At 33.7% G+C, this 27,153-nt stretch overlaps 2 protein-coding genes across 2 annotated transcripts; one reads left to right on the forward strand and one right to left on the reverse strand.

The window, feature by feature from the left end:
* The first annotated feature begins 5,311 nt into the window (after positions 1–5,311).
* Usf (upstream transcription factor usf) lies at positions 5,312–12,510 on the forward strand. The gene is made up of 7 exons (XM_085949018.1): positions 5,312–5,443; positions 5,717–5,766; positions 7,111–7,200; positions 8,069–8,242; positions 8,604–8,710; positions 9,650–9,852; positions 11,048–12,510. The coding sequence occupies exons 1-7, from the start codon at positions 5,397–5,399 to the stop codon at positions 11,202–11,204; spliced, it is 828 nt and encodes a 275-aa protein (XP_085805144.1). The 5' UTR covers positions 5,312–5,396; the 3' UTR covers positions 11,205–12,510.
* An 8,991-nt stretch (positions 12,511–21,501) lies between these two features.
* Ype (yippee zinc finger protein) lies at positions 21,502–26,750 on the reverse strand. Its single transcript, XM_085948953.1, has 4 exons — positions 26,662–26,750; positions 26,346–26,484; positions 22,203–22,362; positions 21,502–21,867 (listed from the first exon to the last, which is right to left on the reverse strand). Exons 2-4 carry the CDS (start codon positions 26,461–26,463, stop codon positions 21,780–21,782), a joined length of 366 nt encoding a protein of 121 aa, XP_085805079.1. The 5' UTR covers positions 26,464–26,484; positions 26,662–26,750; the 3' UTR covers positions 21,502–21,779.
* Between the last annotated feature and the right edge of the window lie 403 nt (positions 26,751–27,153).

The following is a 27,153-nucleotide window of genomic DNA, read 5'->3' on the forward strand; positions in this document are numbered from 1 at the left end:
ACGGCGATATATCGACGATGCTGTCCAAACATCTGGACAGAGAAAACACAGTTTTCAAGGAGATTCATAAACGCCTTTTTTTGAAACTGCACCCTGCTGCGAGAGTATTTATCTCTCATTACAGTGGTGTACAAGGGTAAATAAATCAATATAAAATCAGTACATAATATTGCATTATACCTACATTTATTTTCCCACTATTGCTTCTTTTGGAGCTGGACTGTTTTATATCGATAGCGTTTTGAAAATTACCTATTATTGTGCCTATTATGTATCATCATAAACTTTGTCTGATCAATACTATCGACCGAGGGTACTTGATGGAGTTTGAATTTAAATTCTAATTGATTTAAGTTTTGTACTATTATTATTTATTAATACAATAAAAAAAAGATTATAAGTTAATACACGAAGAAAGGGTAAAAACCTTATTACCTAGATACCCACTCAGTAAAGGATGAAGTATAAAAACATAATATTGTGAATAATTTGAATACTTGCATTGTTTCTAAAAACTTGTTGTAAATACTATTAATACATTCGGTAGGTAAGCAGTTTTACAAAATAAAATAAAAAGTTTTGACACAGCACAGCTATGAGAAGAAGTATTTCATCAGAAGAAAGGCTCGCCATAACTAGAAGGTAAACTAAACTAAACTAAAAAATATACATATACCTATACAAGTACATAGGCACACACCTATCAATAGTAGTAGGTAGGTATTCATTATTCTCACTACAATATATTATTATTGGTACCCGTTTACATTTTAGTGTATATATATATAGACCATCTAGATGAACAGATTTTAAGGGAGATATTTCAAATGTTTATTTATAATATGTTTTAAATATTTATTTGATAAAAGATACAATAGGTATAATAATATAATACATTGTTCTAACAAATTATATACAAAACATCTATAAAATATTTTAATTAAATTATATCTGTTTTTTCCCCATTGCATAAACGCCACTGTGAAATTCTTGATGACACTAATTATTAAGAAAGAAGGATTTTTTCAAATTTTTCGGACTAAAGTAATAAATTATGTCATACAATATGTGCCTTATTGTGTTCTGCAAACTGATAGTAGTAGTCTTTGTTTTCACCCCTAGTGTTATTATGGAAGAATTTATTTATTGCACTATCCGAAGAATTTAAAAAAAACCTTTTTTTGTCTCAGAGGCCAGTGGCGAACTAAGATGTAAACATTACCTACATATTATTAAGTATTTCTTTTTTACCGTTTTACCTAGATATTTTCATAGTGTAGAAATTATTTCAAATGACTTTCATGCGGATTTTTGTTAGCTATATGCAAATGCAGACATAGTCCAAATAAGCATTAAGCATTCGGTAACCGGACAAAACAGGACATGACAAAACAGAACATGACAAAATAGAACATGACAAAACAGAACATGACAAAACAAAACAAAACAATAACAATACAGAACATGATAAAACAGAACAGCCAGGTTTTTTCCGGGTGTTTTGTTTTGTCACATATTATAAATAAACATTTGAAATATCTCCCTTAAAATCTGTTCATCTAGATGGTCTATATATATATACACTAAAATGTAAACGGGTACCAATAATAATATATTGTAGTGAGAATAATGAATACCTACCTACTACTATTGATAGGTATGTGCCTATGTACTTGTATAGGTATATGTATATTTTTTAGTTTAGTTTAGTTTACCTTCTAGTTATGGCGAGCCTTTCTTCTGATGAAATACTTCTTCTCATAGCTGTGCTGTGTCAAAACTTTTTATTTTATTTTGTAAAACTGCTTACCTACCGAATGTATTAATAGTATTTACAACAAGTTTTTAGAAACAATGCAAGTATTCAAATTATTCACAATATTATGTTTTTATACTTCATCCTTTACTTAGTGGGTATCTAGGTAATAAGGTTTTTACCCTTTCTTCGTGTATTAACTTATAATCTTTTTTTTATTGTATTAATAAATAATAATAGTACAAAACTTAAATCAATTAGAATTTAAATTCAAACTCCATCAAGTACCCTCGGTCGATAGTATTGATCAGACAAAGTTTATGATGATACATAATAGGCACAATAATAGGTAATTTTCAAAACGCTATCGATATAAAACAGTCCAGCTCCAAAAGAAGCAATAGTGGGAAAATAAATGTAGGTATAATGCAATATTATGTACTGATTTTATATTGATTTATTTACCCTTGTACACCACTGTAATGAGAGATAAATACTCTCGCAGCAGGGTGCAGTTTCAAAAAAAGGCGTTTATGAATCTCCTTGAAAACTGTGTTTTCTCTGTCCAGATGTTTGGACAGCATCGTCGATATATCGCCGTAAACGAAACGCAAACGAAACGCAAACAAAACGCATTCGACCCGCAAACGACGTTTGGCGGATGAATCCGAAACTTCGCTTTGCCGTGTGCGCGCAGCCTAAGATGTATAGGTAAATCGTTTTACAGTGGCATCATGGGTACGACAAATGCGGTTTGCAGTTGTAGTGGTATTGTTTGCTAGCATTGAAACAGGTATTGTCGCAAGTAATTCAATACACGCGCGAATCGCCTATGGTGCCACTGTAAAATGATTTACCTATACCTACTTACTAAATTGAAACACTTTGTATAACGTTAACAAATTTTAACGAAACAACAAATTTAATAACAGCTAGCTTAACACTAATTAAACGATTTATAATGATCACTTAGCGAAATAACTAACTAATTTTATTATCCTAAGTAAGTACTTATTTGTAATTTTAGACGGAAAAATAAATTTATTGAAACACGACTGTTCACGCCGAAGACCGTCTCACTAATCTGATCGGTAGAGCAGTCTCAAAGCGGACCATCCTCATGGCTCCATCATCTTCTGATTCATCATCCAGAGGGATTAGCACCTCGAGTAGGTAGGACCGTAGCCGTTTCAGACTCGGTACTGGTGTGTCCACCATCCGGTTTCTCGATACCGCACATGACTCTGTTGGGTCTATTTCCCAGTAAAGATTCGGCAGCTCCGGTGATTTCTACAGTCAGCCGAGAAGCGGCTGAGTGAAGGTTCGGGATGAGGAATCTTGCCATCCTGTCAAGCTTTTAGGAACGCATTCCTTCAAACTTTTTCCATAGCCCGTCACGCGTTCTGAAACGCGCGAGCGGGAGACGGGATACGTCGGAAATGCCATCACGCGGGGAGTCAACGTCCAGCTCAAAAGTGATCAACCGGTGATCACTCATGGAAGCACTCTCATGGACCCTCCAGCCACTGATTCGTCTCGCAACGGACTCAGTGGCCAGAGCAATGTCAATGTGAGTGCGCTTCCGGAGTTAGCATGTGACACAAAAGTGGGCATGCTACCCGGGTCGTTGAGGACGACCAGGTTGTGATGGTGCACCAACTCCTCGATGACGTCCGCGTCCCACAGATGGTGTTAGACTGGTGCCCAAAGTGGCGACTGCGTATTGGCGTCCGCACATATGATGATATCTCTGTCACCAACCGAGCGGAGGATGCCGTCAAGCAGCTGGACCATGTGTTCATTTGTGCTCTTAAACCTGAAGTATGCGGAGATAACCATCGCACTATCGTAGTATATTCTTGGGTTTTCACCGTGTCTCCTTCTTCCTTCTTTACTCGACGTTTCGGGCTCGTTGCAGAGGCCATTATCAAGAGATATGTTTTATGATGAAATGTAGTGTATGTATGTGAATGTAAACGTTGCTCTAAGAAAGTCAAAAGGAATCCGATTATCTAAGAGCAAACGTTGTTCAGAGTAATCTGTCAATCATTACGACCGGAGATACTGGCTCGAATATTAGATTTTGCTGATAGTGCCGGAAGCCATGACGTTTTTAATCGTAATCCATCATCCCTATTAATGTTTTCAGGGTTTCTGTGGATTTCAATGGCCTCCTTTACCAATCGTGCGAAATATCCTTTATTCCGACCCAATATCTTGGTCTCGAAGTCAAATTTGTGCCCTGTATCCATCGAGTGCTCGGCAATTGCCGACATCGTGTAATGTTTAAGACGGTATGCTCTCTCGTGTTCACTCACACGCTTCTGTACCGTTCTAGAAGTCTGGCCTATATACTTTTTTGGGCATCCACGACAGCTTATCTGGTATACACCTGCCGAGTACAAAGGCTGTGAGTCCTTTACTGGTCTTAGCATATTTCGGACCTTTGTCGATGTTGAGAATATTGTTTCAATATTATGTTTCCGAAGTATCCTGGAAATAGTATCTGTGGTGTTTTTGATGTAAGGTAGATAGGCCCGGCCTTTGAACTGTGTCTTTTCCTCCTGACTGATCGGGTTAAGGTTGATTTTGCTTCTGGTGGCTTTTTGGATCATATTGTGAGAATATCCGTTTGCTTGAAGAGCCTTTGATACTTGAGATATCTCGGATTTTAAATACGAAGATTCTGCAACGAGCCCGAAACGTCGAGTAAAGAAGGAAGAAGGAGACACGGTGAAAACCCAAGAATATACTACGATAAAAAACAACCGTGAAAGCCTCAAACATTATATAACCATCGCACTGTCTTCACCAGCAAAGGCGATGTCAGCGTACGCGACTAGCCCAGAGGAAAGGTGCGAGAGCGACAACACGCTAAGGCGAGGGTCGGGAACAAATAGATATATTATAAAGGCCTTTGACTCTGCACATCTGGCATTGACAACAAGGTCCGCGCACCCAAATCCCTTTTCAGCGTCCCAGTGGTACGGTTCTGCACCAGCGCCAGCGACATGCCGGTAGCCTGCATAGTGACAACCGACTGCCATTTCAATTTTTTTCAAGTTATACACATTTATAATTTTATAAAAATCGATGTTTTTAAAATGAAAATAACAAATATTAAAACTATGAATTAGTCAAAAAGCTCTACTCTTAAAAATAGAAAACTTAATAAACTAACTAACCAATTCACATTTTTAACATTTTTCGTAAATTGTAGGTTTATTTTTGACAAAATAAAAAATATTTTTCTTTTTAATGTTTTCAGATACTTACATATTTATTACAGTTGAAATTGTAAATTATCAAAAAAAGTCTCAAATTGCAAGCTTCGTGTTTTTCCGCTAGGTGCTTCTTTAAAAAAGGCTCAGTAAAGGCTTCACCTTAATAAGGATATAATATAATAATTATTATTACATAGTATTTATATTAATTATAACTCAGTGAATATTTTATTGATTGCATGGAACCTCGAAAAAAACTAAAAATCTTCTGACCAGGATAATATTTTTTTCCCTTTAAAATAAATGTTTTGAAGTGCGGCAACACTGGAGAGTCGCCATTTTTATTCTGCCGCTCACATGACCTGTTTATTTGTCCCCGTGATCAATTGTGAAAATTCAAAAATATTTTTGACGGAATGGCAAAAATCGAGATCGATTTGCTTGACACTTCGTTAGACAACAGGTATTTAACAAATTAAAGTATCCAATGAATATAAAACGTTCATAATGATTATATAATCTACATTTTATTAGTGTTGAAGGTCAAATCTAAACCACTTGGCAGTAATTACGGTCAACTCATAATTTTGTTGTCATCGGTTTTATCAGTGCAATGTCGGTAATCGGTGTGTTATGATTGATTAGATTCAACAGTCGCTCCATTTTGTTGACATGTTGATATTTTATTCTAATATTATTTTGTGTTATTCTAAATACAATTATAATTTCATTACAGCGGTGATGGAGATCATGAGATTATGGGATTAGTAGATGAAGGATCATTTGGTAAGAATACTCGATTATAATATTTCTATTTAGCCATATTGGTAATAAATTAATAACTTCTTTGCTTCACAATTTAAGATGTTACTGACCTCTGAAATCTCTCCAACTTCCCATCAATCCTTATTAGCTTCAAGTTTGATTTCGACAAAATTTCCATCCCTTTTGTAAATGGTCGGTCGACCCTCGTTCTGCCTTCAGGCTCCTTGGATATTAGTTGATTGTGTCAACTAGTAATTAAATTCTTTATAATGAAAAAATTCAATCATTCCAAGGATCGCCCTGCCCTGATGGTGGCAAACCTCCGGTTGGGAATGACACGATCAGTAAAATTTTGCTTACTTTCAATACTGTCTTATTGAAAAATACATTATCGTCAATGATTTTTAGGAATGGTTCCCTGTTGTGGTGGTCACGTGAAGTACAATATTACTAACTTATATACAATATAAGATGCCTTGGAGCTTTGAATGAATGTGAAGGGTAAATCGTTGTAAAGGCGGCCCTCGTAGTCCAGTGTGTAAGGCGCTGTCCTTTCATCCGGGGGCTCCGGGTTCAATTCCCTGTGAGGTCACAAAATATTTATATGATTGATATTGATGTCCGAGTGTTTGTGATTGTTTCACTTCTATCACTAACTACTCTGTTCACTAGTCACTGGGCCTCATGGCATGTTGTAGTGCAGGGATTCCCAAACTTTTTCTGCAATGAAACACTTCACAAACCCGGAAATTTTAACGGAACACTAAGCTTATTTTTTAGATTGATTCCTACTTATTACTTAATTATTACTTAAAATTTGAAAAAAATGTTAATAATCATGAAGTATAATAGTGCCCCCCAGGCGACTTTTTTTTTAAACTATTAAAGCAAATTTGTGATGTGTATTTATCATACTTATCTGATCAACCCGCCACGCCGGGCCCTCCCAGAGACCGTGCCCCCAGGCTAAAGCCCTATCAGCCCCCTCTTGTGGGGGCCATGAAAACAATAATAGCTTGTTTTGAAAAATTGGGGTACTCTTCTGACAAACTCGCCCAGAAATCATTTAAAGGCTGATCTTCAAATCAGAGTCACTAATTAAATCAATAAGATTTTCATAGTCACTTGCGCTTAAGCCGACTGGTTAAGCTGTCACGGAAAATGGATTCCGAGCCCAGGAACCGTCCTTACTAGTTTTCAGAAAATATTGCAAAAGTGTATAAAACCCTTCCAAATTGTTGCGGAACACCTATTCAGGTTCTGCGGAACACTGGTGTTCCGCGGAATATAGTTTGGGAAACCCTGTTGTAGTGTATAAAAATCGTAAAACTGTCCATTAATAATATTATTTTATGTTTTTGGCAGGTAGTGGAGGGGATGATAAAAGTCATATTCCCGCCCAAAGATTCTTAGATTCTGGGGAAGAGGATGGTACATACAACTATCGTACTCAAAGTGAGTTACACTGTTTTTGCATCACAATTATGTTGAAACAATGTAAAGGTTAACGAACATTGAATAAAATGGCTCAATGATGTCGAATATTTTGAATAGTGTCAAAATATTCCTGAACCTTGAAGCGTTGGTTAAATTTTTTTTGTTTTAAATGTATTTTCTAAAACAATAAATTTACCTACATTTTAATTTATAATCAAAAATTAAAAAGTAATTTTAAGAAACTTTTGTAAAATTAAACCTGTCTGCAATTAATATTCAATGAACGTTATGTTGACCTGACAAACTTAATGCATATTATTATCATACAGGCAAAACTATTCAAACTGAGTAACATATTATTCTTTAACACGTGTTTAAGTTAATCACATATTTTTCCACACTCTGCACCCTCTTGTACTACACCCGGTAGGGTAAGCCAGTTCTCATTGATTTTCTCCCTGTACTGGCACCATATTTTTAGGATAATTGGCTTCATCATCATCAAAACTAATAGAATAAAATTTCTAAATAATAGTTATGTATTAAAACACATTGGAATCTCCAGAACACCATCATTAAGGGGTTCCGGGTCAGAATCAAGGGTTCGGTCCCCTTAATAGTTATAGGGTTCCAGTGTACGGTTCCGCCCCCGTTTCCAGCTCTGATAACCATATAAAATTTTGTCTGGCATTCAGTCAATTCAGTTTCTACTGTATATTAGTTCATATTGACGTTATTATTACTTATGCTCACACAGTAGTAACACAATATAAGTACCTATTATCACGAATATTACTCACAGCCTTATCGGAATACAAAAATATAATGTAAAGATGATTATAATATGTTATATCTGTTGGTATTTCAATCTTTTTTATTGTTGTAGATAGTGGAACAGTGACATATCGCTTGGTGCACGTGGGGGCGGACGAGGGAGGCGGGGGAGAGATGCCTTCGAGCGGAGGCACCTCTGTTTATCACTCGCATAGCCCCGCTTCGCTTCTTCCCGATGTAGGATCCGGAGCGCCTGTGCAAACTGTCCTGGCCAGCCCTTTGAATGGTGATATTTTTCTTATGTTCCAGTACTGCCCTTGCAAAATACATTCAATCATTGACTCCTTTCGTAATATATAAAAAAAATTATATTAAAACACTTGAAATATTTATAGTGTGGTTGATTTTGTTACCAGAGCAAAATTAATACTGTGTAATTTGGCACATTGGAACGTGGCGACTTGGTTATATCTAGTATTAGTTGTGTCTTTTTAATTAAGACGCTGCAATGCGGTATAAGTAATTTATTGCAGGGCTGTTATGACACATTTTTTAACTAGCGTCGAGTTGATAACATTATGTCAACGTTAGGAAGTCTTTGAACTAATAACGGACAAGTCACTAATATTTTGTTGTGTTAATTTCAGGACAGTTTTATGTGATCGGCAACTCCAGTGAAGTGTTCGGGAGTGCGGGGCCTAAAACAATTATCCCCCGAGAAACACACTCGAGGGTTACCAATGTTGTTAAAAAGGTTTGTGAAATTATTCATTCATTCATTTGACCATATCCGATTCTAATAAGATCATATGGGCCTCCACGGGGTGGAGGTTTGTATCAACAAATTTTTGTTTTTACGAGAAATGGATGTTATCTTCCTCAACCTATTAGGTCCATACTGTTGACTCCAAACACAACTTGAAAAACAATATGTGTATTTGCCAGACTCAGGATTCGAACCTGCGAAAAACCAACGGATGCTTGAAATGCACCTGACATTAGCAAGAATGAAATCTGATGTAGGGATTTATTGAACAACAGACGCATGTAACAATCAATAGCATTTATTTATTAAATGTAAATTTCCCAAACAAATGAAAAGGTGCCCAATATAAACTATTGTAATCAAAGCGCTTCAATTAGGTTATAATAATATTTGTAATTGGTTATGTGAGCTTATACATAATAGGCCATCGAGACAATCTAATTTGGTTGTGCATTTGTACCAATTTGTTTGGTATCTGGTTTTCTTTATGTGTGTTAGATGACGTAGGATAATGTTGGGTGGCCGTGCCATCCCAAGCCATGCCAAGATGGGGTTAAACGTCAGTGTAATTATATGTGGATACGTAATAGATGCGTTTTTTCTTTCGTTAGCCATTTTTTTTTCGATAAAAATCTGTGTAGGCAACACCTTTTTGTGCCAGGCTGGTCATACATTATTATATTAGGGTTTGGCCCAACCACTGCATCAGTCCGTTTGGAGAGCATCTAATGTCATCATCTCGGATCTCAACAAAAATATATTAGGAGTTTTCAAATATGTAGATCTCTATTTGTAAATAAACTAGCAATTATATTATTGTCCATTCTGCCGACAGTGAAAATATATTTTGATCGTTAGAAAAGCTGATTCAAGCAGGGTGTGGTTTCGATTCAAATATTATATTAGATTATTTTTTGTTGCATACAGCGAGATGACAGAAGAAGGGCGACACACAACGAAGTTGAGAGACGTCGCCGAGACAAAATCAACAATTGGATTGTGAAATTGTCCAAAATAATTCCTCCCAGTCAAGACGGCGGAGATAAGGCCGGTCTCGAAGGTCAAAGCAAAGGAGGCATCCTGTCCAAAGCCTGCGAGTATATTACCGATCTCAAAGATAGCCACCAAAGGTGAGACATTGTGTTTTAATAAGTGGGGTTACTTTTAAGTGTGTCTCCTCTATGAAAGTGATCTTCTCTTTTGAGACCACTAACCGGAGCAATGTTGTGCTCTTATGAACACGGGTCCATAGATTTTTCAGCCATATTTATTTGCCTTCTGCCAAGGCCAGGCCATGGCACCAAACTGCGAATTTCGGTTATAGTGCTTCGAATGCAAATGCACCTGTTGGCACTAAATGAAGATTTTTGACTGCATATTTCGTTCATGTTAGTTAATTTGTTAGCTAGCTACCATTTTTTCAATATGAAACAATCATCATTTTCTACAAACAGTTCACCATATTACATTCGAAATATAAGCAATAACCAGCTCAATCATCGAAATTCGCAGTTTTGTGCTACGGCATGACTATAGAGGGTCTGTAGAGGGTGTAGTAATTCTAGCTGCCTTATCAATGTCAGTACAAATATCTTATTGTTTCATATTGTATTTCTATAATATTTTAAGAATATGTGTATAAATCCAAAGCTCAAAAGGCTGGCTCCTTTTGCATGAGTGAGGAGTGCTCCAACACAATATGAGTTCTGAAAAAATGTAACATCGTATTAGATATATGCACACGAAACTGCAATTCAGGAAGCCAGAAAGCAAACAATGACCTAGTTGACCTCGTAAAGATGGAGGGACAGTGTCGAGTTGGATTTAAAGATCTCGGTTGTCCTAAACTTGAGAGAAGCAGCTTTGAATAGACCTGGTTGAATACATGCTGTAAGGTGCCAGGAAGATGAAGAACTATAGGCATACATAGATTTTTGTTGCATAAGAGCTTCTTCAATATGTATAAGGAATACCGTTTCCTATGGTCCCAGTCATTCAATAAATACCGTAAATATTTATTTCTTTTGACTAGTTCTAGCCCTGAACCACTTACAAATATTCAAGCGTTGAATCATTTGTTTTGCTGATTATTATTATTTTTAATATCAAGCTATTGCTCACTTAGTTGATTCAGGGAAATCATTCAAGTCATCTGCATCAATATGCTGAATTGAGTGCCATTCATCATAACTTTAATAAAATAATTCTGCAACCTTCTTTAAAGATTAACAGTTATCTGATTTCATAATGTGAAGTTCCACTATCTACGTTCTGGAGTGATCTTTGAGATTCCTGTATGACTGATGCAACTGTTTTAATTTTTAGGTTATCTGAAACAATTAGGGATAACGATCGCCTCGCATCTGAATTAATGAAACTCAACCAGCAGCTGTCGGTGGTGAAAAGAGAAAACACAGCGTTAAGAAATCAGCTGTCCCACCACGGGATCTTGCTTCATTCTGAACAGTCCGAGGGGTCATAGCTCGCGCTTTACGGTTGCTCGGTCAGCGCCTCTAAATATATTTATCATATTTATTTCAGTTCATTTTCTTTTATAAAAACAGTACCACAAAGATACGTGTTGATTATTTCAAACATGTTTTCAAATGTTTGTAATTTTACCATATTTTTTCAAGTGAATTAAATATAATAAAAATATTATCAAACTTCCGTACACATCCTTATAAAATTAAAGGAAAGGACGTATTTTTTGTGAGAGTTATTGTATATGATTATTGTGTAATGTTAAGTTTGTTTTTTTACCAATATATTATTATTATTGCATTGTGTCGATACTTTCTTTTCAAACTGTTCTAGTGCTAATGTTCCCGTACTTTGTAAACTTTATGAGTAAAATGTGCCATGTTTTTATTAAATTTGGTTACGATTTCAGACACAAATCTCACAGTTAAACGAATTAATAACGCAATCACTATCTGTTCTCGGGAAGTATCGATATACCTAGATAGGCTATGGGGTTTTCTAATCATAGTGTTATATTTTTATTTTATCTACAAATGTATATTTTTTCAGTAACAATTAGTTGTATGATATGTAATCATAATTTTTTATTTTAAAATTTCGCAATATGTAATTAGTTATTTTGTGGGATTTTTTGCAAAATAGAATTGTGTTGTTTTTAATTGTGCAGCCTATCATCGAAGATTTTAGATTTTTTAAAGCAATTCTATTTTTGGAGGTAACAAAATTATAATTACTCCAGATGAAAAACAATTAAACTTAAACACATGCGTAACTGTTGGGCTTTCTTTCTTATATGATAGTAAAGTTAAGTGAAATTTTTGTGACTGCAAAATGTATCTCATGTAAAATAGCCGCATAACTAATTTATTTTTATCACCAAATGACGAAATAACTAATAGGTTTCGATTATGTCTTGAAAATAATAGTTTCTTAAACTAAGCTCCCTTTCACATATACACTCAAGACAACCGCAACTCATCAACTTTATCTATTAGATTTACTAGACATTCATAAAACACATGTTATTGAATGCATTGATGCATGCAGAGTTGACTCATACATAATTGATTTGCAGCTGATTTGATAAACGTATGGTAGGAATATCGCTTTCTTTTTTGTTCATATAACTGCTGCCGCCGGCATATTACAGTATAGTGGCCTGGCGTGCATCTCGGTTTCGACTATAGTTTGTGTATTTCCCGCCGCTGACAGACCAAATCTCACAGTATGACTGACAATGGCAACGGACGTTAGAGCATCTATTTTGTACAAGGGATCCAAAGCGCCAATGCAAGATAGATATGGTAACACCTAAAAAACTTCCCAGATAAAGACCCAATATACCGATCCATGTGTTCATATCGCCTAATTTATCAATAATTCTTGATATTCCTAATAGATAGACCACAGGTAAAGAAATTAAATCACAACTTAGTAGTATCTATACCCATTCTGAGTTTAATTTGGTTGCCGTCGCCGGTCTTTCGAATCTCACAGCACGACAATGCCAATAGCAACAGACCTCATGGCATATTTTTTGAACAAAAAATTCGTGAGCGAATAGGAAAACAATCCTGTTGGCTTTTCTGAGTACATTTTAAGACGGGTTTGCCTTGAATGCCTGTGTCGAAGGCGACTAAAAGTTTAAAAATTATCTATATCAAAAAATTTTTAATGTTTTAACTTTTTTTAGTTAAAACTTGGGCTTTGAGAATTTAACTAATTTAAAAGAAGATGATCTCAGTAAACATGAGAGGAATATATCATAATGGATTGAATGCTAAGTGCGCGTATTATTTATTTTATTTCAAGGACTCATTAAAAGTTATCAGTCACAAACTTTTACATTGCAGAAATATAATTTCAATATGGATTAGTTAACAAATTTGTATATAGAATAAGTTTATCATACACACACATATGTATTGTTTTGTTGACATTGTAAACTTAACTTTTATGATAGTGTGCTGAGGGGTCGGGTCATCCGTATGTAATGTCACCCTAAGAAGGGGATATGTATAATCTAGTGATTTGTGAAAATGTGACATCACAAAATCAGCAAAGTATAAACCATCTTAAAACTACATGTATATATTCTGTAATAATGTTAAATTGAAATCACTCATTTTCGGGAGGAGTTGAAAAGTATCCAAAATCTTGTGACATCGTTTACGGACAATCCAAGAAATTATAGACAACAAGAAATGAATGAATTAAAGTTTATTTATTTTCATTACATACACAGAGAAATAGCAAAGTTTTACTTTGCATAGTATTTTTAATTTTACATAGAAAACTAGTGTGCAATTTACTCTAAGTACCTATCTCATTATCCTTTTTGCGTGTTTTCTTTGTTTTTTTTTTGTAGATCATTGATGTAATATAACTAATGAAACTAATGACAGTGTAAAATTGTGACAATAGTATCATAAATTTAAAAGAAGGTAATATTATTACAAATCATATTAGATAATATAACAATTAACTGGATATGTGTACTACGAGGCAATTTTATTTTAAACACGATCTACTTTCTAATTCTAATACAGTTTATAAAAATATTCAATACGTATTATGTTGTTTCTTTATTATATTATGCAGTTACTACAAATCAATCTCACATCTCTTCATATTGTGCAGTTATTTTATTATTATTGGATTTTAATAGCACTTCTATCGTAATGGTGTTTGTAAATATTTTATGATACGATAACTATATTGATGTACATAATATGTAGTACAAAATGTTACTATGATATGAAATTGTCAATGTATTATCTGTTTATTATGTGGAGATGTGAGTTTAAATTGCATCTTTTTAGTCCACAAATCCTCAGAAATCATGGAATGCCAGTTAATGTTATTATTACGTAGTAAATATTTTAAATTAAATGAATCGCTTTCTATATAATTATAAAATTCCTCATTAATCTAAATGTGCCTTTAAAAGTGGCTCATAATCATTTCTATAAAGCATTTATGTATTGTATTCATAGATAATAAATATATTATATTTTGAAAAAAATGCTATAGAAAAAAAATGCTTGGAGCTTTTCCCTGATTATAATGCACCAAATAGAATGGTGGTAACATAGTCATAGTGATTAGGGTTTTTCGCTAAATCAATTAAGTAACTGATTCAATTTTACTGTTATTGTTACACAAGTCACATTAAATTATCCAAACACTGGCTGATAGCCAATAGCGATTCACCGAATATGGCTTTTTGCAAATTGGCAATTTTGTCAGTACAATACAATACATATTATTATGTGTTCTTCAGAATAGTAAAAATGTAGCAGTATATTGCAGAATTAATTTTATCCAACACCGGCGTCAGCTAATCATTTATTTGTTCAAAAGTGCATACAGGTAATTAATTGACATTAAAAATTTCACATGACTTGTTTTTGGAATATACTAATTGTTCTCGAATATGGCTAGTTAAATTAGGGATAGCAAAGCCACGTAATTTTCTTTTTGAATCATTAATTACAAACAAATGAATATTTACGCTTTAAAGCATGGGTGGCCAACCTTTTCAGCAGCCGGGCCAGATTCTAAAAATGAGATTTCCTACCGGGCCGCACGACCGATTTTTTTAATTATGCAAAACAAAAAAGAAATTTATATTATATATTAATAAAATAAAACAAAAATGAGAATCAAACATATTTATTAGATTAGACTTTTTTTAAATAATAAAAAATAAAGAAAATAATACAAAAATAATAAATTTTAGTGAGAAGTTTGATTTTGTGTGGCAGAACTAAGTGCATCAATATCGAGTGAGGTTGTTCCTCCACGGAAACAGTTTTCCAAATGCACATCAGTGATTCGTGTTCTCACTCGGGATTTGATATGCTTCATTCGACTAAAAAGCTGTTCACACGTGTAAGTGTTTCCAAATAGCAAAGTCACCAACCATTTCGCATTTCTCCTTTAACTGTTCATCGCAATATATTTCAAAATGTTCCATTTGTGAATTTACCAGTAATAAATTCATGTCTACGGAGAATGGCGTTGCGAATGCAGCAAAAAGCACACGGTGCTTTCTAAAATCTTGAGCCAATATCGAATTTCAATTTGCAAAATTAGCACATTTAGCGGCAGCATTTGATCGGCATCGGGCCACAAGTTGACACCCAGCGGGCCGCATGCGGCCGAAGGTTGGCCACCCATGCTTTAAAGGTTTCTTTTTGTAGTTATAGCAAAATTTATATCAATCAACCCGTACAATAATACAAGTGTACAGTCACGATCATGACAGTCATATAATTTTGATGATTTTCTTTTTATAAAACTATGATCTATTCAAAAAAATCATATTACTAAATTCTTATTAGGTATTGAATAATAATTACTCGTATTGGGTAAATCATGAATACTTATTTATGACCGACCCAGACATTTATTTTTTTGGTGAAATGTACAAAATAGTTATTGCAATAAAAATCAAATTCAAAATAACGACCTATCAGCTTGTTAGTTAGTTCAAATTAGAGTTTAAGATGAAGATGTTGATTTTTTTTGTTTGGTGTCTTTTCAAAAAGGTTTTGCGGGGAAAATACTTTTGTTTTATCTTTATAAAATATGTTAATAATTGTTGATGTAAATAACGAATGTTATTGTAAATGAACATTTCAGATTTTTGTTTACTGAAAATATATTATGGAATCAAAATATTGCGCTGTTTTCTTTGGATGGGGGGGGGGGGGGGGGAGTCATCAATATTTATGACATGAGAGCTATATTACCAAAAAATATTTATTTGGAAGCTGTATGTATCTGCACTGTTGGAAACTGATATTAAAGTGAGTTTAGTCTGTCACACGATTCTCAGTATTTTTGGCCCCCCTAAAATTGCACATACAATTGGCAAAAAAATGGGCAATGTATGACCCGATATCAGTGTCGGGCAAATGAGGCCGATGTGTTTTGTGCGTACACGTGACTTGAGATAAAGCAGTGCAGCATATAATAAATCATCATAAATCGATATAAACGAATCAAAAGTAAAAAAAGGATTTGGATCCGGTCCTACTTAAATAAACATGAAACAATAAGTAATATAAACCAGGATAGTTTATGGATAATTACTTACTTAAAAACTTTACAAGAATGTCAAAAATTGACTTTGAGTAGGTATTTGTCGAATATAATTAGTGCGAAGAAGAAGAAAGTATATAGAGTTATGAAGAAGGCAAGACCAATTATTACTACAATACAATCTACCAATCACTCTTCGATTTTAGGCTACTGGAGACTCTTCAATTGATCACATTGCTCCAGATCCATACGTTTGTGCAGTTGGCCTTTTCATATTTGTATATAATATAGTTTGGCTTTCATGTTTCATAGCTCAGGATGTAAATAAACCTCATTAATAAGCTCCAATACCCTGTCGTCTGTCCATTTATTCATAGTACGTAGTGTGAATTGACAATTTATTAGTTTTAACACCATATTAATATTAACCCAATGCTTACGGGCCTTTTTAATTAATTTTGTAATTAACGTGTTAATTTGCATTTGAAAAGTAATTAGCAAAAACACAATTTTGTGGGGCCCGTAAACATTGGGTTAATAACGACATGGCGAAAAATTATAATACCGTATTGTTGAATCGGCTGTCACTACAATGTTTTTGTTGTTGCTAGGGGCGAGGTAAGCCGTCGACAGGTCAAAGAGAGACACACATATGGAGCAGAGCGAAAAGGAAATAGATTTATCTAGCAATTATTGCCGTATTTTCGATTGTGTTTAATATTTTTTGATATATCGACCAACCATGCTGCCAGAAAGCATAGGTAATAGATCAGTGGCGATGTGCCCTTGAGAGCGCTAGAGCGCTGAACACCCACCCACTCAATTTATGCGAAAAGATTTTTTTTTTAAAATAAGTATTTCATTTATATTTGATTTATTAAAAGTGTTCTGATCTATTACCGTAGTCATTAATTCATAAATTCATATACAAAAACAAATTCTAATAAGTATGTATTTTTAACCGGCTATTTTAAATATATTATACAATGTTTATGTTCACGCGTCGCGCCGGCATCGCCCGTGTGGTTTCGCTTTGCCAAATGCCTCGCCATTCAGGAGCGCGTTCCCTCGATCGCTCAAGCAATCATGCCTTGTAATGAGAATGAGTGCGACAGCAATAATATTCGTCTGTAGCTGGTAGCGTGAAATAGCAATACTTCTTCGAGCGCCGCTCACGGCTTGTCTCGGCACGTTCCGTACTCGAACCGTATAAACGTATAACCAAAAAAGGACTTTGTCTACGAACATTTTCACACACGGTTATACGTTTGAATTGCGCGAGCTGCTCAAGGCACGTAAGACGCCCAGTAAAACCTCCCGAAAGCGGATTCATATTAATTATTGTCTGTTATTTATAGCTCGGATATTTTTTATAATGCTGATGTTGCCACAGCATTATTAAACATTTTAATAGAAAAAAATCTTATTGACACATTTACAAAAACGGATTTACTATTAAACTTAATTTGCACTATTCCGATGACATCAGTGAAAGTGAAAGATGTTTTTGCATACTCAAACGGATCAAGCGTTTTAGTAGAAACACCATCAAAAACCAAGATTGAACGCTTTATATATGCTCAGTATCCAAAAAAGAATGATACAAGACATTCCTGACTTCAACAAACGTGTGATTGAAAAATTTGTGTCGATGAAAAACAGAAGAATGGATTTCTCATACAAATGAACAATAACATAGGTACCTACTTGAACTTAAAAAAGTGAACTCCCAGTAAAATAACTCACCGTTCGCCACTGCAATAGATGGAAAGTTTCGGCAACGTAGACTACTACTTTCATGTTTTGGGGAACTATTAACAGCAACGCAATTGCCGTAAAAAGTTGCTTGTTTACGAGCCCCTTTATACTTCCTGTCGCTTAAGTCAAATTTTTTTAACCTAATTTAACCTAATTCATTAAAAATCAAATTTGTTGAACGAACCATAAGTTCATTAATAAAATTATGAAGAAACTTTCAGGAAATTAACCCATTGTGACTGACATTATTTTTGTATATGGGTATATAATACTAAATTGACTTCCAACATTCAAATATTAATAACTCAAAAAGTACCTAATGTATTTAAATAATTTGATTTTTTGCAAAAAGGATGCTTTAATATGATTTAAAAGACAGAAAAGAAATCAGAAGTATTTAAAGTGAGATAGGGAGGTTCAAAGTTCATTGAATAAAAACTTTTGTCAATTCTCAATAATTATTATGATTGTAAGCAATTATTGAATTGGAAGGAGATAAATCATTAAACCCACATTAGCGGATAATATTGCTGTCAGTATTTATTAATTAAATAATGAGAACACAAATTATGATTTAATAAGACGTAGAAGTGAATAGTATAAAATATATTAAATATAATATTGGCGACCCAATCACATTTTTTTTATAATTTACAAAATAACATCTTTTAATTGGTATTTTTAGTAAAGTTCTTGAAAAAACACATACTGTGAAAAATCCTTTTCTACAAATATATGTATATATCTACCTACCAACTCATAATCAATTGAAAAATAATATGCATCTGTTTGAATGAATACAAGGGATATAAACAGCGGTAAATACAAATAAGAATACAATATTGTAAACATCCTTAGGTTATTGTGCACATATGTTTCGCACATCAAAACATTAATAAAATACGTTTACGATACACACAAATATAATATACAAACATCATTTCCAGTATTTGGGGAAATATTTCTAGTACTGCAACACTACATTTTGACGTACTTGTCATGGCGGCAACGCATGATAGAGGAGTGTTTGAATATTGTATCGGCTTTCCTTCTAGATGCGACTTAATTTTTTCTTTGTAATAAACCAAAAGTATAGTAATAATAATCGTAACATCACGCCTGATTGTTTTAGACATATTTTTGTTACATAAAGTTTCAAATTAGGTAAATTAATAGATCTGTGCACCACGGGAGCATAAAATGAAATAAGAAAAAATCTCATTTGAAAATGGAAGTCTCATATGCTGTATCATAAGCTCCATGGGGATGGATAGTTCACAGTTTTAACACGTGGACAAGAAGTTCTGGTTGGATAGTACCTCTTCTAACACGAGAATTTCTCGTGTTTGGTCACAATGGGTTAAGAAAGAATACAATTTTTTGCAAAATAAATTTATTTATTCATTACATATACACTACAATAGGACATAGGTACCTACTAATATTTGTTTTTTGTATTAACAATTTAAATAGGTACTTATGTATATAAAATCTTAGTAATAATTTACAGGAGTCACAGTTTTATTAATCAATATCACAAAACAGATTAATAAATAGAATTCAGATAGGCTATACCCCAATACACTACATTTTGAAGCAGGGTTTTGAATGTGTGTGTGACATTTTAGACGTGCAATCAGTGTTGCCATCTTTTTCTATGTTGATTATAGTACAAAGGCGTAAAAATTATAGTACAGGAATATTTTTCGTATTGAATCCCTTAAAATTATAGTATTTTGGCGTAAAATTATAGTATTTTACATTTTTCACCGAATCAAAATTATAGTATTGTACTATAATTATAGTACAGTTGGCAACACTGCGTGCAATAGTGTGTTGCAACCTTCAAATACTTCAATATTGAATGAGCGTCAGTGCATAAAACGAGAGTAGTTGTCAGAACGAAGGACAAGCTTAGAATGACATATTCTTGACACGTGTTTAAGTTTATTCCATATTATTCCATACTCGAGATCGGCTGCCTGTAACACCACACCTGTTAGGTATTTCAGTTCCCATTATGTCTGTGTTCCTTGATCAATATCTACTTCAATGTAATATTAACTTTTGTTAATTAGCAAATTATGAATCTAAATTCAGGATTTAATACGTTCAGTGCTCAAAACACGTCTGGCGTGTGGCCATTAGATACATATACATTCACTGCTGACCAGTTAATTACCACATTTAATTATCATGCTAATTGCAACACGCCAGGCGTCTTTAGCGTCCAATGTCCAGGTGAATGTAGTCACTAGAGACATCTATTAATTAAGTACAATTTACAAAAATTTTACCATTAACCTGTACTGGCGTACACTAAGATGGGCATGCATACGTAAGTATGCCCAAACGAGTCTATGTTGTGATGGGTGTTTAAACATACTTGAAATTAATTGACATTGAATTTTGCCAAAGTTAATTAATAAATTATAATATTATTGGAGCACGTCAAAAGGAATAAGTGTTACAAAATACCCAAAAATTTGAGGTCATTTTGAATGACTCCTAAATTGTATTTAATTGTATGTTTTGTAATTTTGTAGCTAGACCAAACTACATTCCACCTTTGTCCAAGACAATGTGGCGTTCAGTAGTAAGAAATCAAATAAATCGATTTAAATTATGTGGACCATCTTTACTCATATTATATTTACAATAAACTTGACCACATTTCTCAGGATTTGCGACATACACCTGATCCTCTTTTTGCACGGGGGATAAGTTCCAAAGACTACCATGTAAAAAAAGATAAGGTGCCTATACAAAAATGGTAGATAGGTTCCATTACTTAAAATCAACTCAAAATACGAAATTCTTGAACTCATAAATAAATCGAATTTATTTATTATTTATTTTATACATTAAATACATAGTTTTTGATTTAAATTAAATTTAGCATAGAGAAATATATTCATTCAGTCCTGTTACTTGACAATAAACGTGCCCGTTTACTGCTGATTTTCTCTGGTGAAAAATCACTCTCATCGCTGGATATATTTAATGACACTGACACCGAAGCACGCGGCGCGTCTCTCGTATCGAACCCGAAGTGACTGACTAGTGGCGCTATGTATGTACATATGTATGTCTAAGCGGCATCCGGTGACAACATAATATGTTTGCACCAGTGGCGTGCGGTCCATTGCAACGCAATTTTTTGATAAATATATATTTGTATTTATATGTATTTTTATTCTTTTTAATTTTTTAAACCGTGTTAAATCAAAAAAATCAGTGTAAATAAAAGATAATAAAAAATAATCGGTACTTTTTTGAACCGTGTTATTTCGAAACCGTGCAAAAAGAGGATCGGGTGTATAAGGTTAAATAGTGTTAAAATTATGTAAACTATATATTGGCATGGTGGGAGGCACGAGAGTTGGCGATGGACCAAGGGAATCAGCGCGAACTTTTGCTTGCCCAATGCTGGGGCGTGACAGGGTGAAAGAAGAAGAATATTGGATATGTTGAAGAAGAACACATCGTTGAAGAAGATTTAAAAAATTTATTATCAGACAGTTGGAAAATTGCATGAAATGTAATAGTATTTCTTAAACTGTGCAGTCACAATAATAAAGCTTTATATAATATGCCGTTAAATGATGTCTTTGGGGCCTTATGCATCATGACAGAAAACATGTAACATTTTAAGTTAATTAAATTAGAAATGTTAAAAAATTAGAATGAAAATAATATGTATTACGATTCGATCAGTTTAACGTCTAACAATCAAAAAGTCTTGGTAGAGATTCCGAGTGCCGGGTCATTCTTCATGGTGCGAGACGTGTTCTTCGATACCATCGCTTTCAGTTACCAGGGCTCGTTCGAGGATAACTCTTCCTTCTTTATATCTGTAAGATAAAACAATAATAAGTGTAAGTGTTACATTTTCATTTGTATTTACATTATTCTAGGTTTTACTTAAATTTAAATACTCGTTAGCCATACCTTCCCAGAACGTATTTTTAAGAAGAACAAAGAAATACTGAACTAGGGTCTCTAAGCACAAAATGTATTAAACCGTGTGATGGGTGAATATTGTAATGGATTGGTTGAACTGGTTGAATGTTTCAAGGTCAAAGTACTTTTCAATAACACATGGAACCCTCACACTTTTATGGTGTTCTCGAATAATAAAGCAATTCTCAGGGTTCAGTTTCAGTAACAATTATAATGTCAAAGATACCTTTGATTTTCTTCTGTGGCAAATTCATATATCCATCCCAGTTTTGTGGTGCAATTTTTACACGAAACGTCTCTAACCATGTGCCGTCCTGTCAACATCACTCTGTCCTGTACTTCGGAATAGACAAGGTTCACGACCTTATTGAATAGGAAAGCTCGACCTGAAAAAAATAATAACACTAGATAAAAAAGAAACAAGAATTATCGCATAGTAATGAGTGACAGTTAATTCAATAGAAAATTATTGGTACTACATATTATACGGTTACAGGATGATCGGTGAATATAATTGTGCAGCTGTCTTCAACATAAAAACTTTAGTTCGTTCAGTTTGCGACAATGATTCTGCCGTCAGGTCTTTATTAGAACATGAAATTATTATATAATCAGAATAAATATTATATAGATTAGGTAAGTGAACTAATCAGTACCATTCTCGAAGACATTGTTGGGTTAATCTATGCAGGAGGACTCGTAGGGTCAGGCGTAGGGATGTTATATCGGTGAAAAAAAAATATCGGTACCGTTAACAGTATTACATCGAAACCATAAATTGAAATAAAAATCTATTCATAACATAAAAATTGTCTTCATCAACATGACAGATATTTACGAAGTCAATATTTTATTAACAATCCAATAAAATAGCCCGCTGTTCTCCATAGAAATAAGAACTTACACTAGGATTAATGATTACAAAAATCCTAGAGGATAGTAATCACCAAAATAAAAATTGAAAAAGTATATGAATCAGTGGCATGCTATTCATTATAAGTGATTTTATCTTATCTTCATTATAGTTATATAGCAAACATTAGATAGATACAGATACAGTGCGACTACCAAATTGAGTCTTCTACGTCACCGCGATCGTTTCTGGAACTAAAACCATTCGCACGCATTTACTTTCACTGCTACTATATTCTCCGCAGCAGTAATTCAGTTGTGTGTTCCATATCGCGTAGAGTTTTATTAACATTCAAATGCCTATACCAGGGGTCGGAAAACCGCGGCTCGCGAGCCACATGTGGCTCTTTAGGTATTGGCGTGCGGCTCTTTGCCAAATTCCCAATTCACAATTTTTACAAAAACTTTTGCAAAATTCACAATTTTTATTTTTTCTCATTATTTGTACACTTATTATATTATATAATGACATTATCACGAGCCTAATTTTTCCTCCGTGATGGTTGATGCCAAAAGGTATGATTGTTGTTGTTTTAAATCCGCCCATTGCAAAAGTCGACAAATTAAATTTTTCTCCATTTGATATTGACACGATCACTTTTGAAATACAATTTTATTGGTGGATTTAACAAGCAAAGTGTTATGGAGCTCCAAATTTGTAGATCTTGCCACCAAAATTGAGGAGTTGGAGAGAGAAAAATGTAATTGAATTTCACAACACAAGTGGAGCGCTCTAAAGATCTACATATTATAAGGTAGATACTACGATTTTTAATACATGGAATAGCTTTCCGAACTCATATTTGAGTCTACATAGTATGTATGTGAAAAATCATTTTCAAATATGAACAATATAATTAGCATTTAGAGAAGCCAAATAACCGATGAGAATTTGGAGTCGTGCCTGAAATTAAAAACTACAAGTTACATACCAAACATACAGAAACTCTCAAAAGAAATGCATGGTATGCCATTGTTCACATTAGTTTTAAGGAATGTATGAAAATTTTATATTCTGTAAAAATTATATTTATAATTTCAACAATAAAAAACATATAAATTTCGTTAATTTTATTCGGGAAATCTTCTTCACTTAATACTTAATAAATAGACAATTATAACATCTAATTAACTTAAATACCTATATCATATTTATAAAAATATATGTATGGCTCTTGATTTTTTTTTAACCGTTCTGGTATTCATATTTGGCTCTTTTGGTCCAAGAGTTTGCCGACCCCTGGCTTATACGTTTATACTTTTGTGGAAGCAGACGAAAGAACATTATTTCGAATGTAGAAGAATTGCGAGGAGAAGGAACAGCAAAGATGTCTCAATAGTGCCAGAGATAGAGTATCTGCAAAAGGCACGTGACGTAATAGTATCAACGCGCAAAAACAGCGTGCCGTTGGTAAACTATAAAGCTCGCCTTTACTGACAGCGTAAGAATCAGTAGCACAGCGATCACAACATAATACGTATAAATATGTTTGCCGCATATTTAGGCAGAAAGCGGGACATGTACGATTACGTTTATTTATACTGTCAGTAGTTTGCGGGTTACGTAAAAATACAGAATTGCATATCAGCGTGAAATACCAAATCCAATCTTATGTCTATTCTGTCTTGAATAAAAAATATGTTTAGTTTAAAATATAGTTTGGAATTGTTCAGGGATGTGTCGCATCCAGTGGAGACTCTTTTGACCGGACCTTCCGTACCGATGGCGGGTGCTTTTTTCGGGATATTTTGACGGGGTACTTGGTGAATATTCGCGGTGGTTTGTGCGAGCCTTAAACCTTCGTATAAAAACGCTCTAAATAGGTAGGTAGGTATGCGAAAATAAGGAACATTTTTCAAAATAACGTTATAGATAACAATATTTTATATATAAAATTGAGCCGTGTTAACTAAACGACATTGTTATAATTTCAGATAATTCCGACTCAAATTTGATCAATAAAATAAGAAATACGAGTGAAAATGGCTTGGATGGTTTGATTGTTCTTATAAGATTGTAATATGTATCCATAGTCAGTATTCCGTATTAACGCATAACCGAGAAAATTAAGATTAAAAAAAATTACGAGGTTAGTTTGGTATAATATTATGAAAGATAACACGCTTCATGAATATTTATGATAGGTATATTATGCCGAAAGGTATTTCAATCAGTGTGAGCCGTTTTATCGAGGCTATATAAAAAATAGGTACTGTTCGGTTAAAGCGGATACAGCGGAAAACGCATTTTGAAAATAGCCGATAAACTGGATTATTTGTTAGTTTGGGTTAGTTTAGGTAAGGTTAGGTTGGGTTAGGTTAGGTTAGGTTTGGTTAGGTTAGGTTAACCTAACAAATAATCCAGTTTATCGGCTATTTTCAAAATGCGTTTTCCGCTGTATCCGCTTTAACCGATTTATAACGATTTTAATATATATTATTTATTATAATATAAGATCTATCTATAACGTTATTTTGAAAAATGTTCCTTATTTTCGCATACTTACCTACCTATTTAGAGCGTTTTTATACGAAGGTAAGCACGAGTGTCTTTGTGTCAAAAGTTACTTTATATTTATTTAAATTTTATGAAATGCATTGGCGAACTCTAATATGCTATACTGATTTTTGAAAACGGCGAATTTTATTAGGTAATTGAAAACGTTTGAATTTTATTCATTGCAAAAGATTTTTATATTTGTACTTTTTGTCTACGCTTATAATAGTGATTTAGCCATATAATAGCAATTTTTCAATGATTGTCTATGCTCAAAAAGTGTCGCTTAGATGCTTTCAAGTATTGAATAAAAAAATCTGACGTTTCTCTGCGGTGTACTCTCGGTAAATTGAGCCAAAATATGTAAACATAATTATATGAAGAAGAAAAAGAGCCTATGGGACTAATTTACATTCTCCTCCTTGGGCCCCCCCCAATATTATATCCTGGGTGCGCCACTGGCCGCATCCACAACATCTATGATCCGCACACCAATGAACACCATATCATTAATATGATGATACATCTACTTCTATGGATGTGATATTAGGAAAAAGGTGTCGATATTGTATCGATGTCAAAGGACCTATCGATACTTTTTTGACATCCCTAGAAAGTGACAGTGATAAATATTGTCAAACTTAGGGTACGTTTGTATCAAAATATTAGCACTTATTGTAACAATTACAATAAGTTGGTTGTATTGTTGCAATAAGTGCTATATTTTAACAGCACCTCTCTTGCTGCTATTAAAATATAGCACTTATTGCAACAATTATAACCAACGTATTGTAATTGTTACAATAAGTGCTAATACTTTGATACAAACCTACCCATACTTTGATAATATTTATCACTTTAGCGGTCGATAAGTATAGAATAAACCTACAGAGGCGTATAATGTTGAGCACCTTTGGTTAAATAATATTTTTTATCTTCTACTATTTAATAATAATATACCTGTGGCTCCTGTAAATCTTGTGCTGATTAGTTCTGATCTATTTGTCAAATTCGTATCGCAGGCGGCACATGAAAATAGACGCACTCCTCCGATGTGATCGAGAAATATCTTACCCATTTTCTTGTGTACAAAAGTTCACTGAAATGATAAGAATATCCTTATGTTTACCTGAGGCGATACAATAATATTATCATCATAGTAAGTTAAGCCCACAATAACGACAGGTCAATCAATTACAAGTTTTATTACAGAACAATATTTTAAATAATATTAATGGGATATAATATAAACGTATTAAATTAATGATTTACTAACCAATAATAGTATAAAATTGTTGCGACAATGGACTTATTATTTGACTTTTACAATTTTTGACAACACATAGACTAACCATCCACAGAGTGACAGAACAAAGACAATGACAAGCTTGCCATAACGGTAACCTGTTTTTTCCTTTCTTAGGCCTTGTACTATAATTTCACAATTGAGAAAATTTTTGTGAAAACTTGTAGATTTTCAACCGAAGACAATGCTACTATAATTTTTGGGACCGCCACCGAATATTTTCACTGACAAAAAGATGACAGTACTGATTCTACACCAGTGTTATATTTTGAAAGTGGAATTATAGTATAGTGCCTTCAAAATAATAGTATTTCGGTAAAAAATATAGTACGCGTTGAGTAACCAATAATTTTCTGCATTTTCAAAAAATTAAACATGGGGTAATTAACGTCTTGTTTTTTTAGACAAAATGTCCATGAGGGGTAATTATCGTCTTGTTTTTTTAGACAAAATTCAAATGTT

This window comes from Rhyacophila brunnea, unplaced genomic scaffold (genome assembly GCF_057557595.1).
Source record: "Rhyacophila brunnea isolate RB1 unplaced genomic scaffold, BYU_Rbru_1.0 scaffold_21, whole genome shotgun sequence".
NCBI classification, from domain to species: domain Eukaryota; kingdom Metazoa; phylum Arthropoda; class Insecta; order Trichoptera; family Rhyacophilidae; genus Rhyacophila; species Rhyacophila brunnea.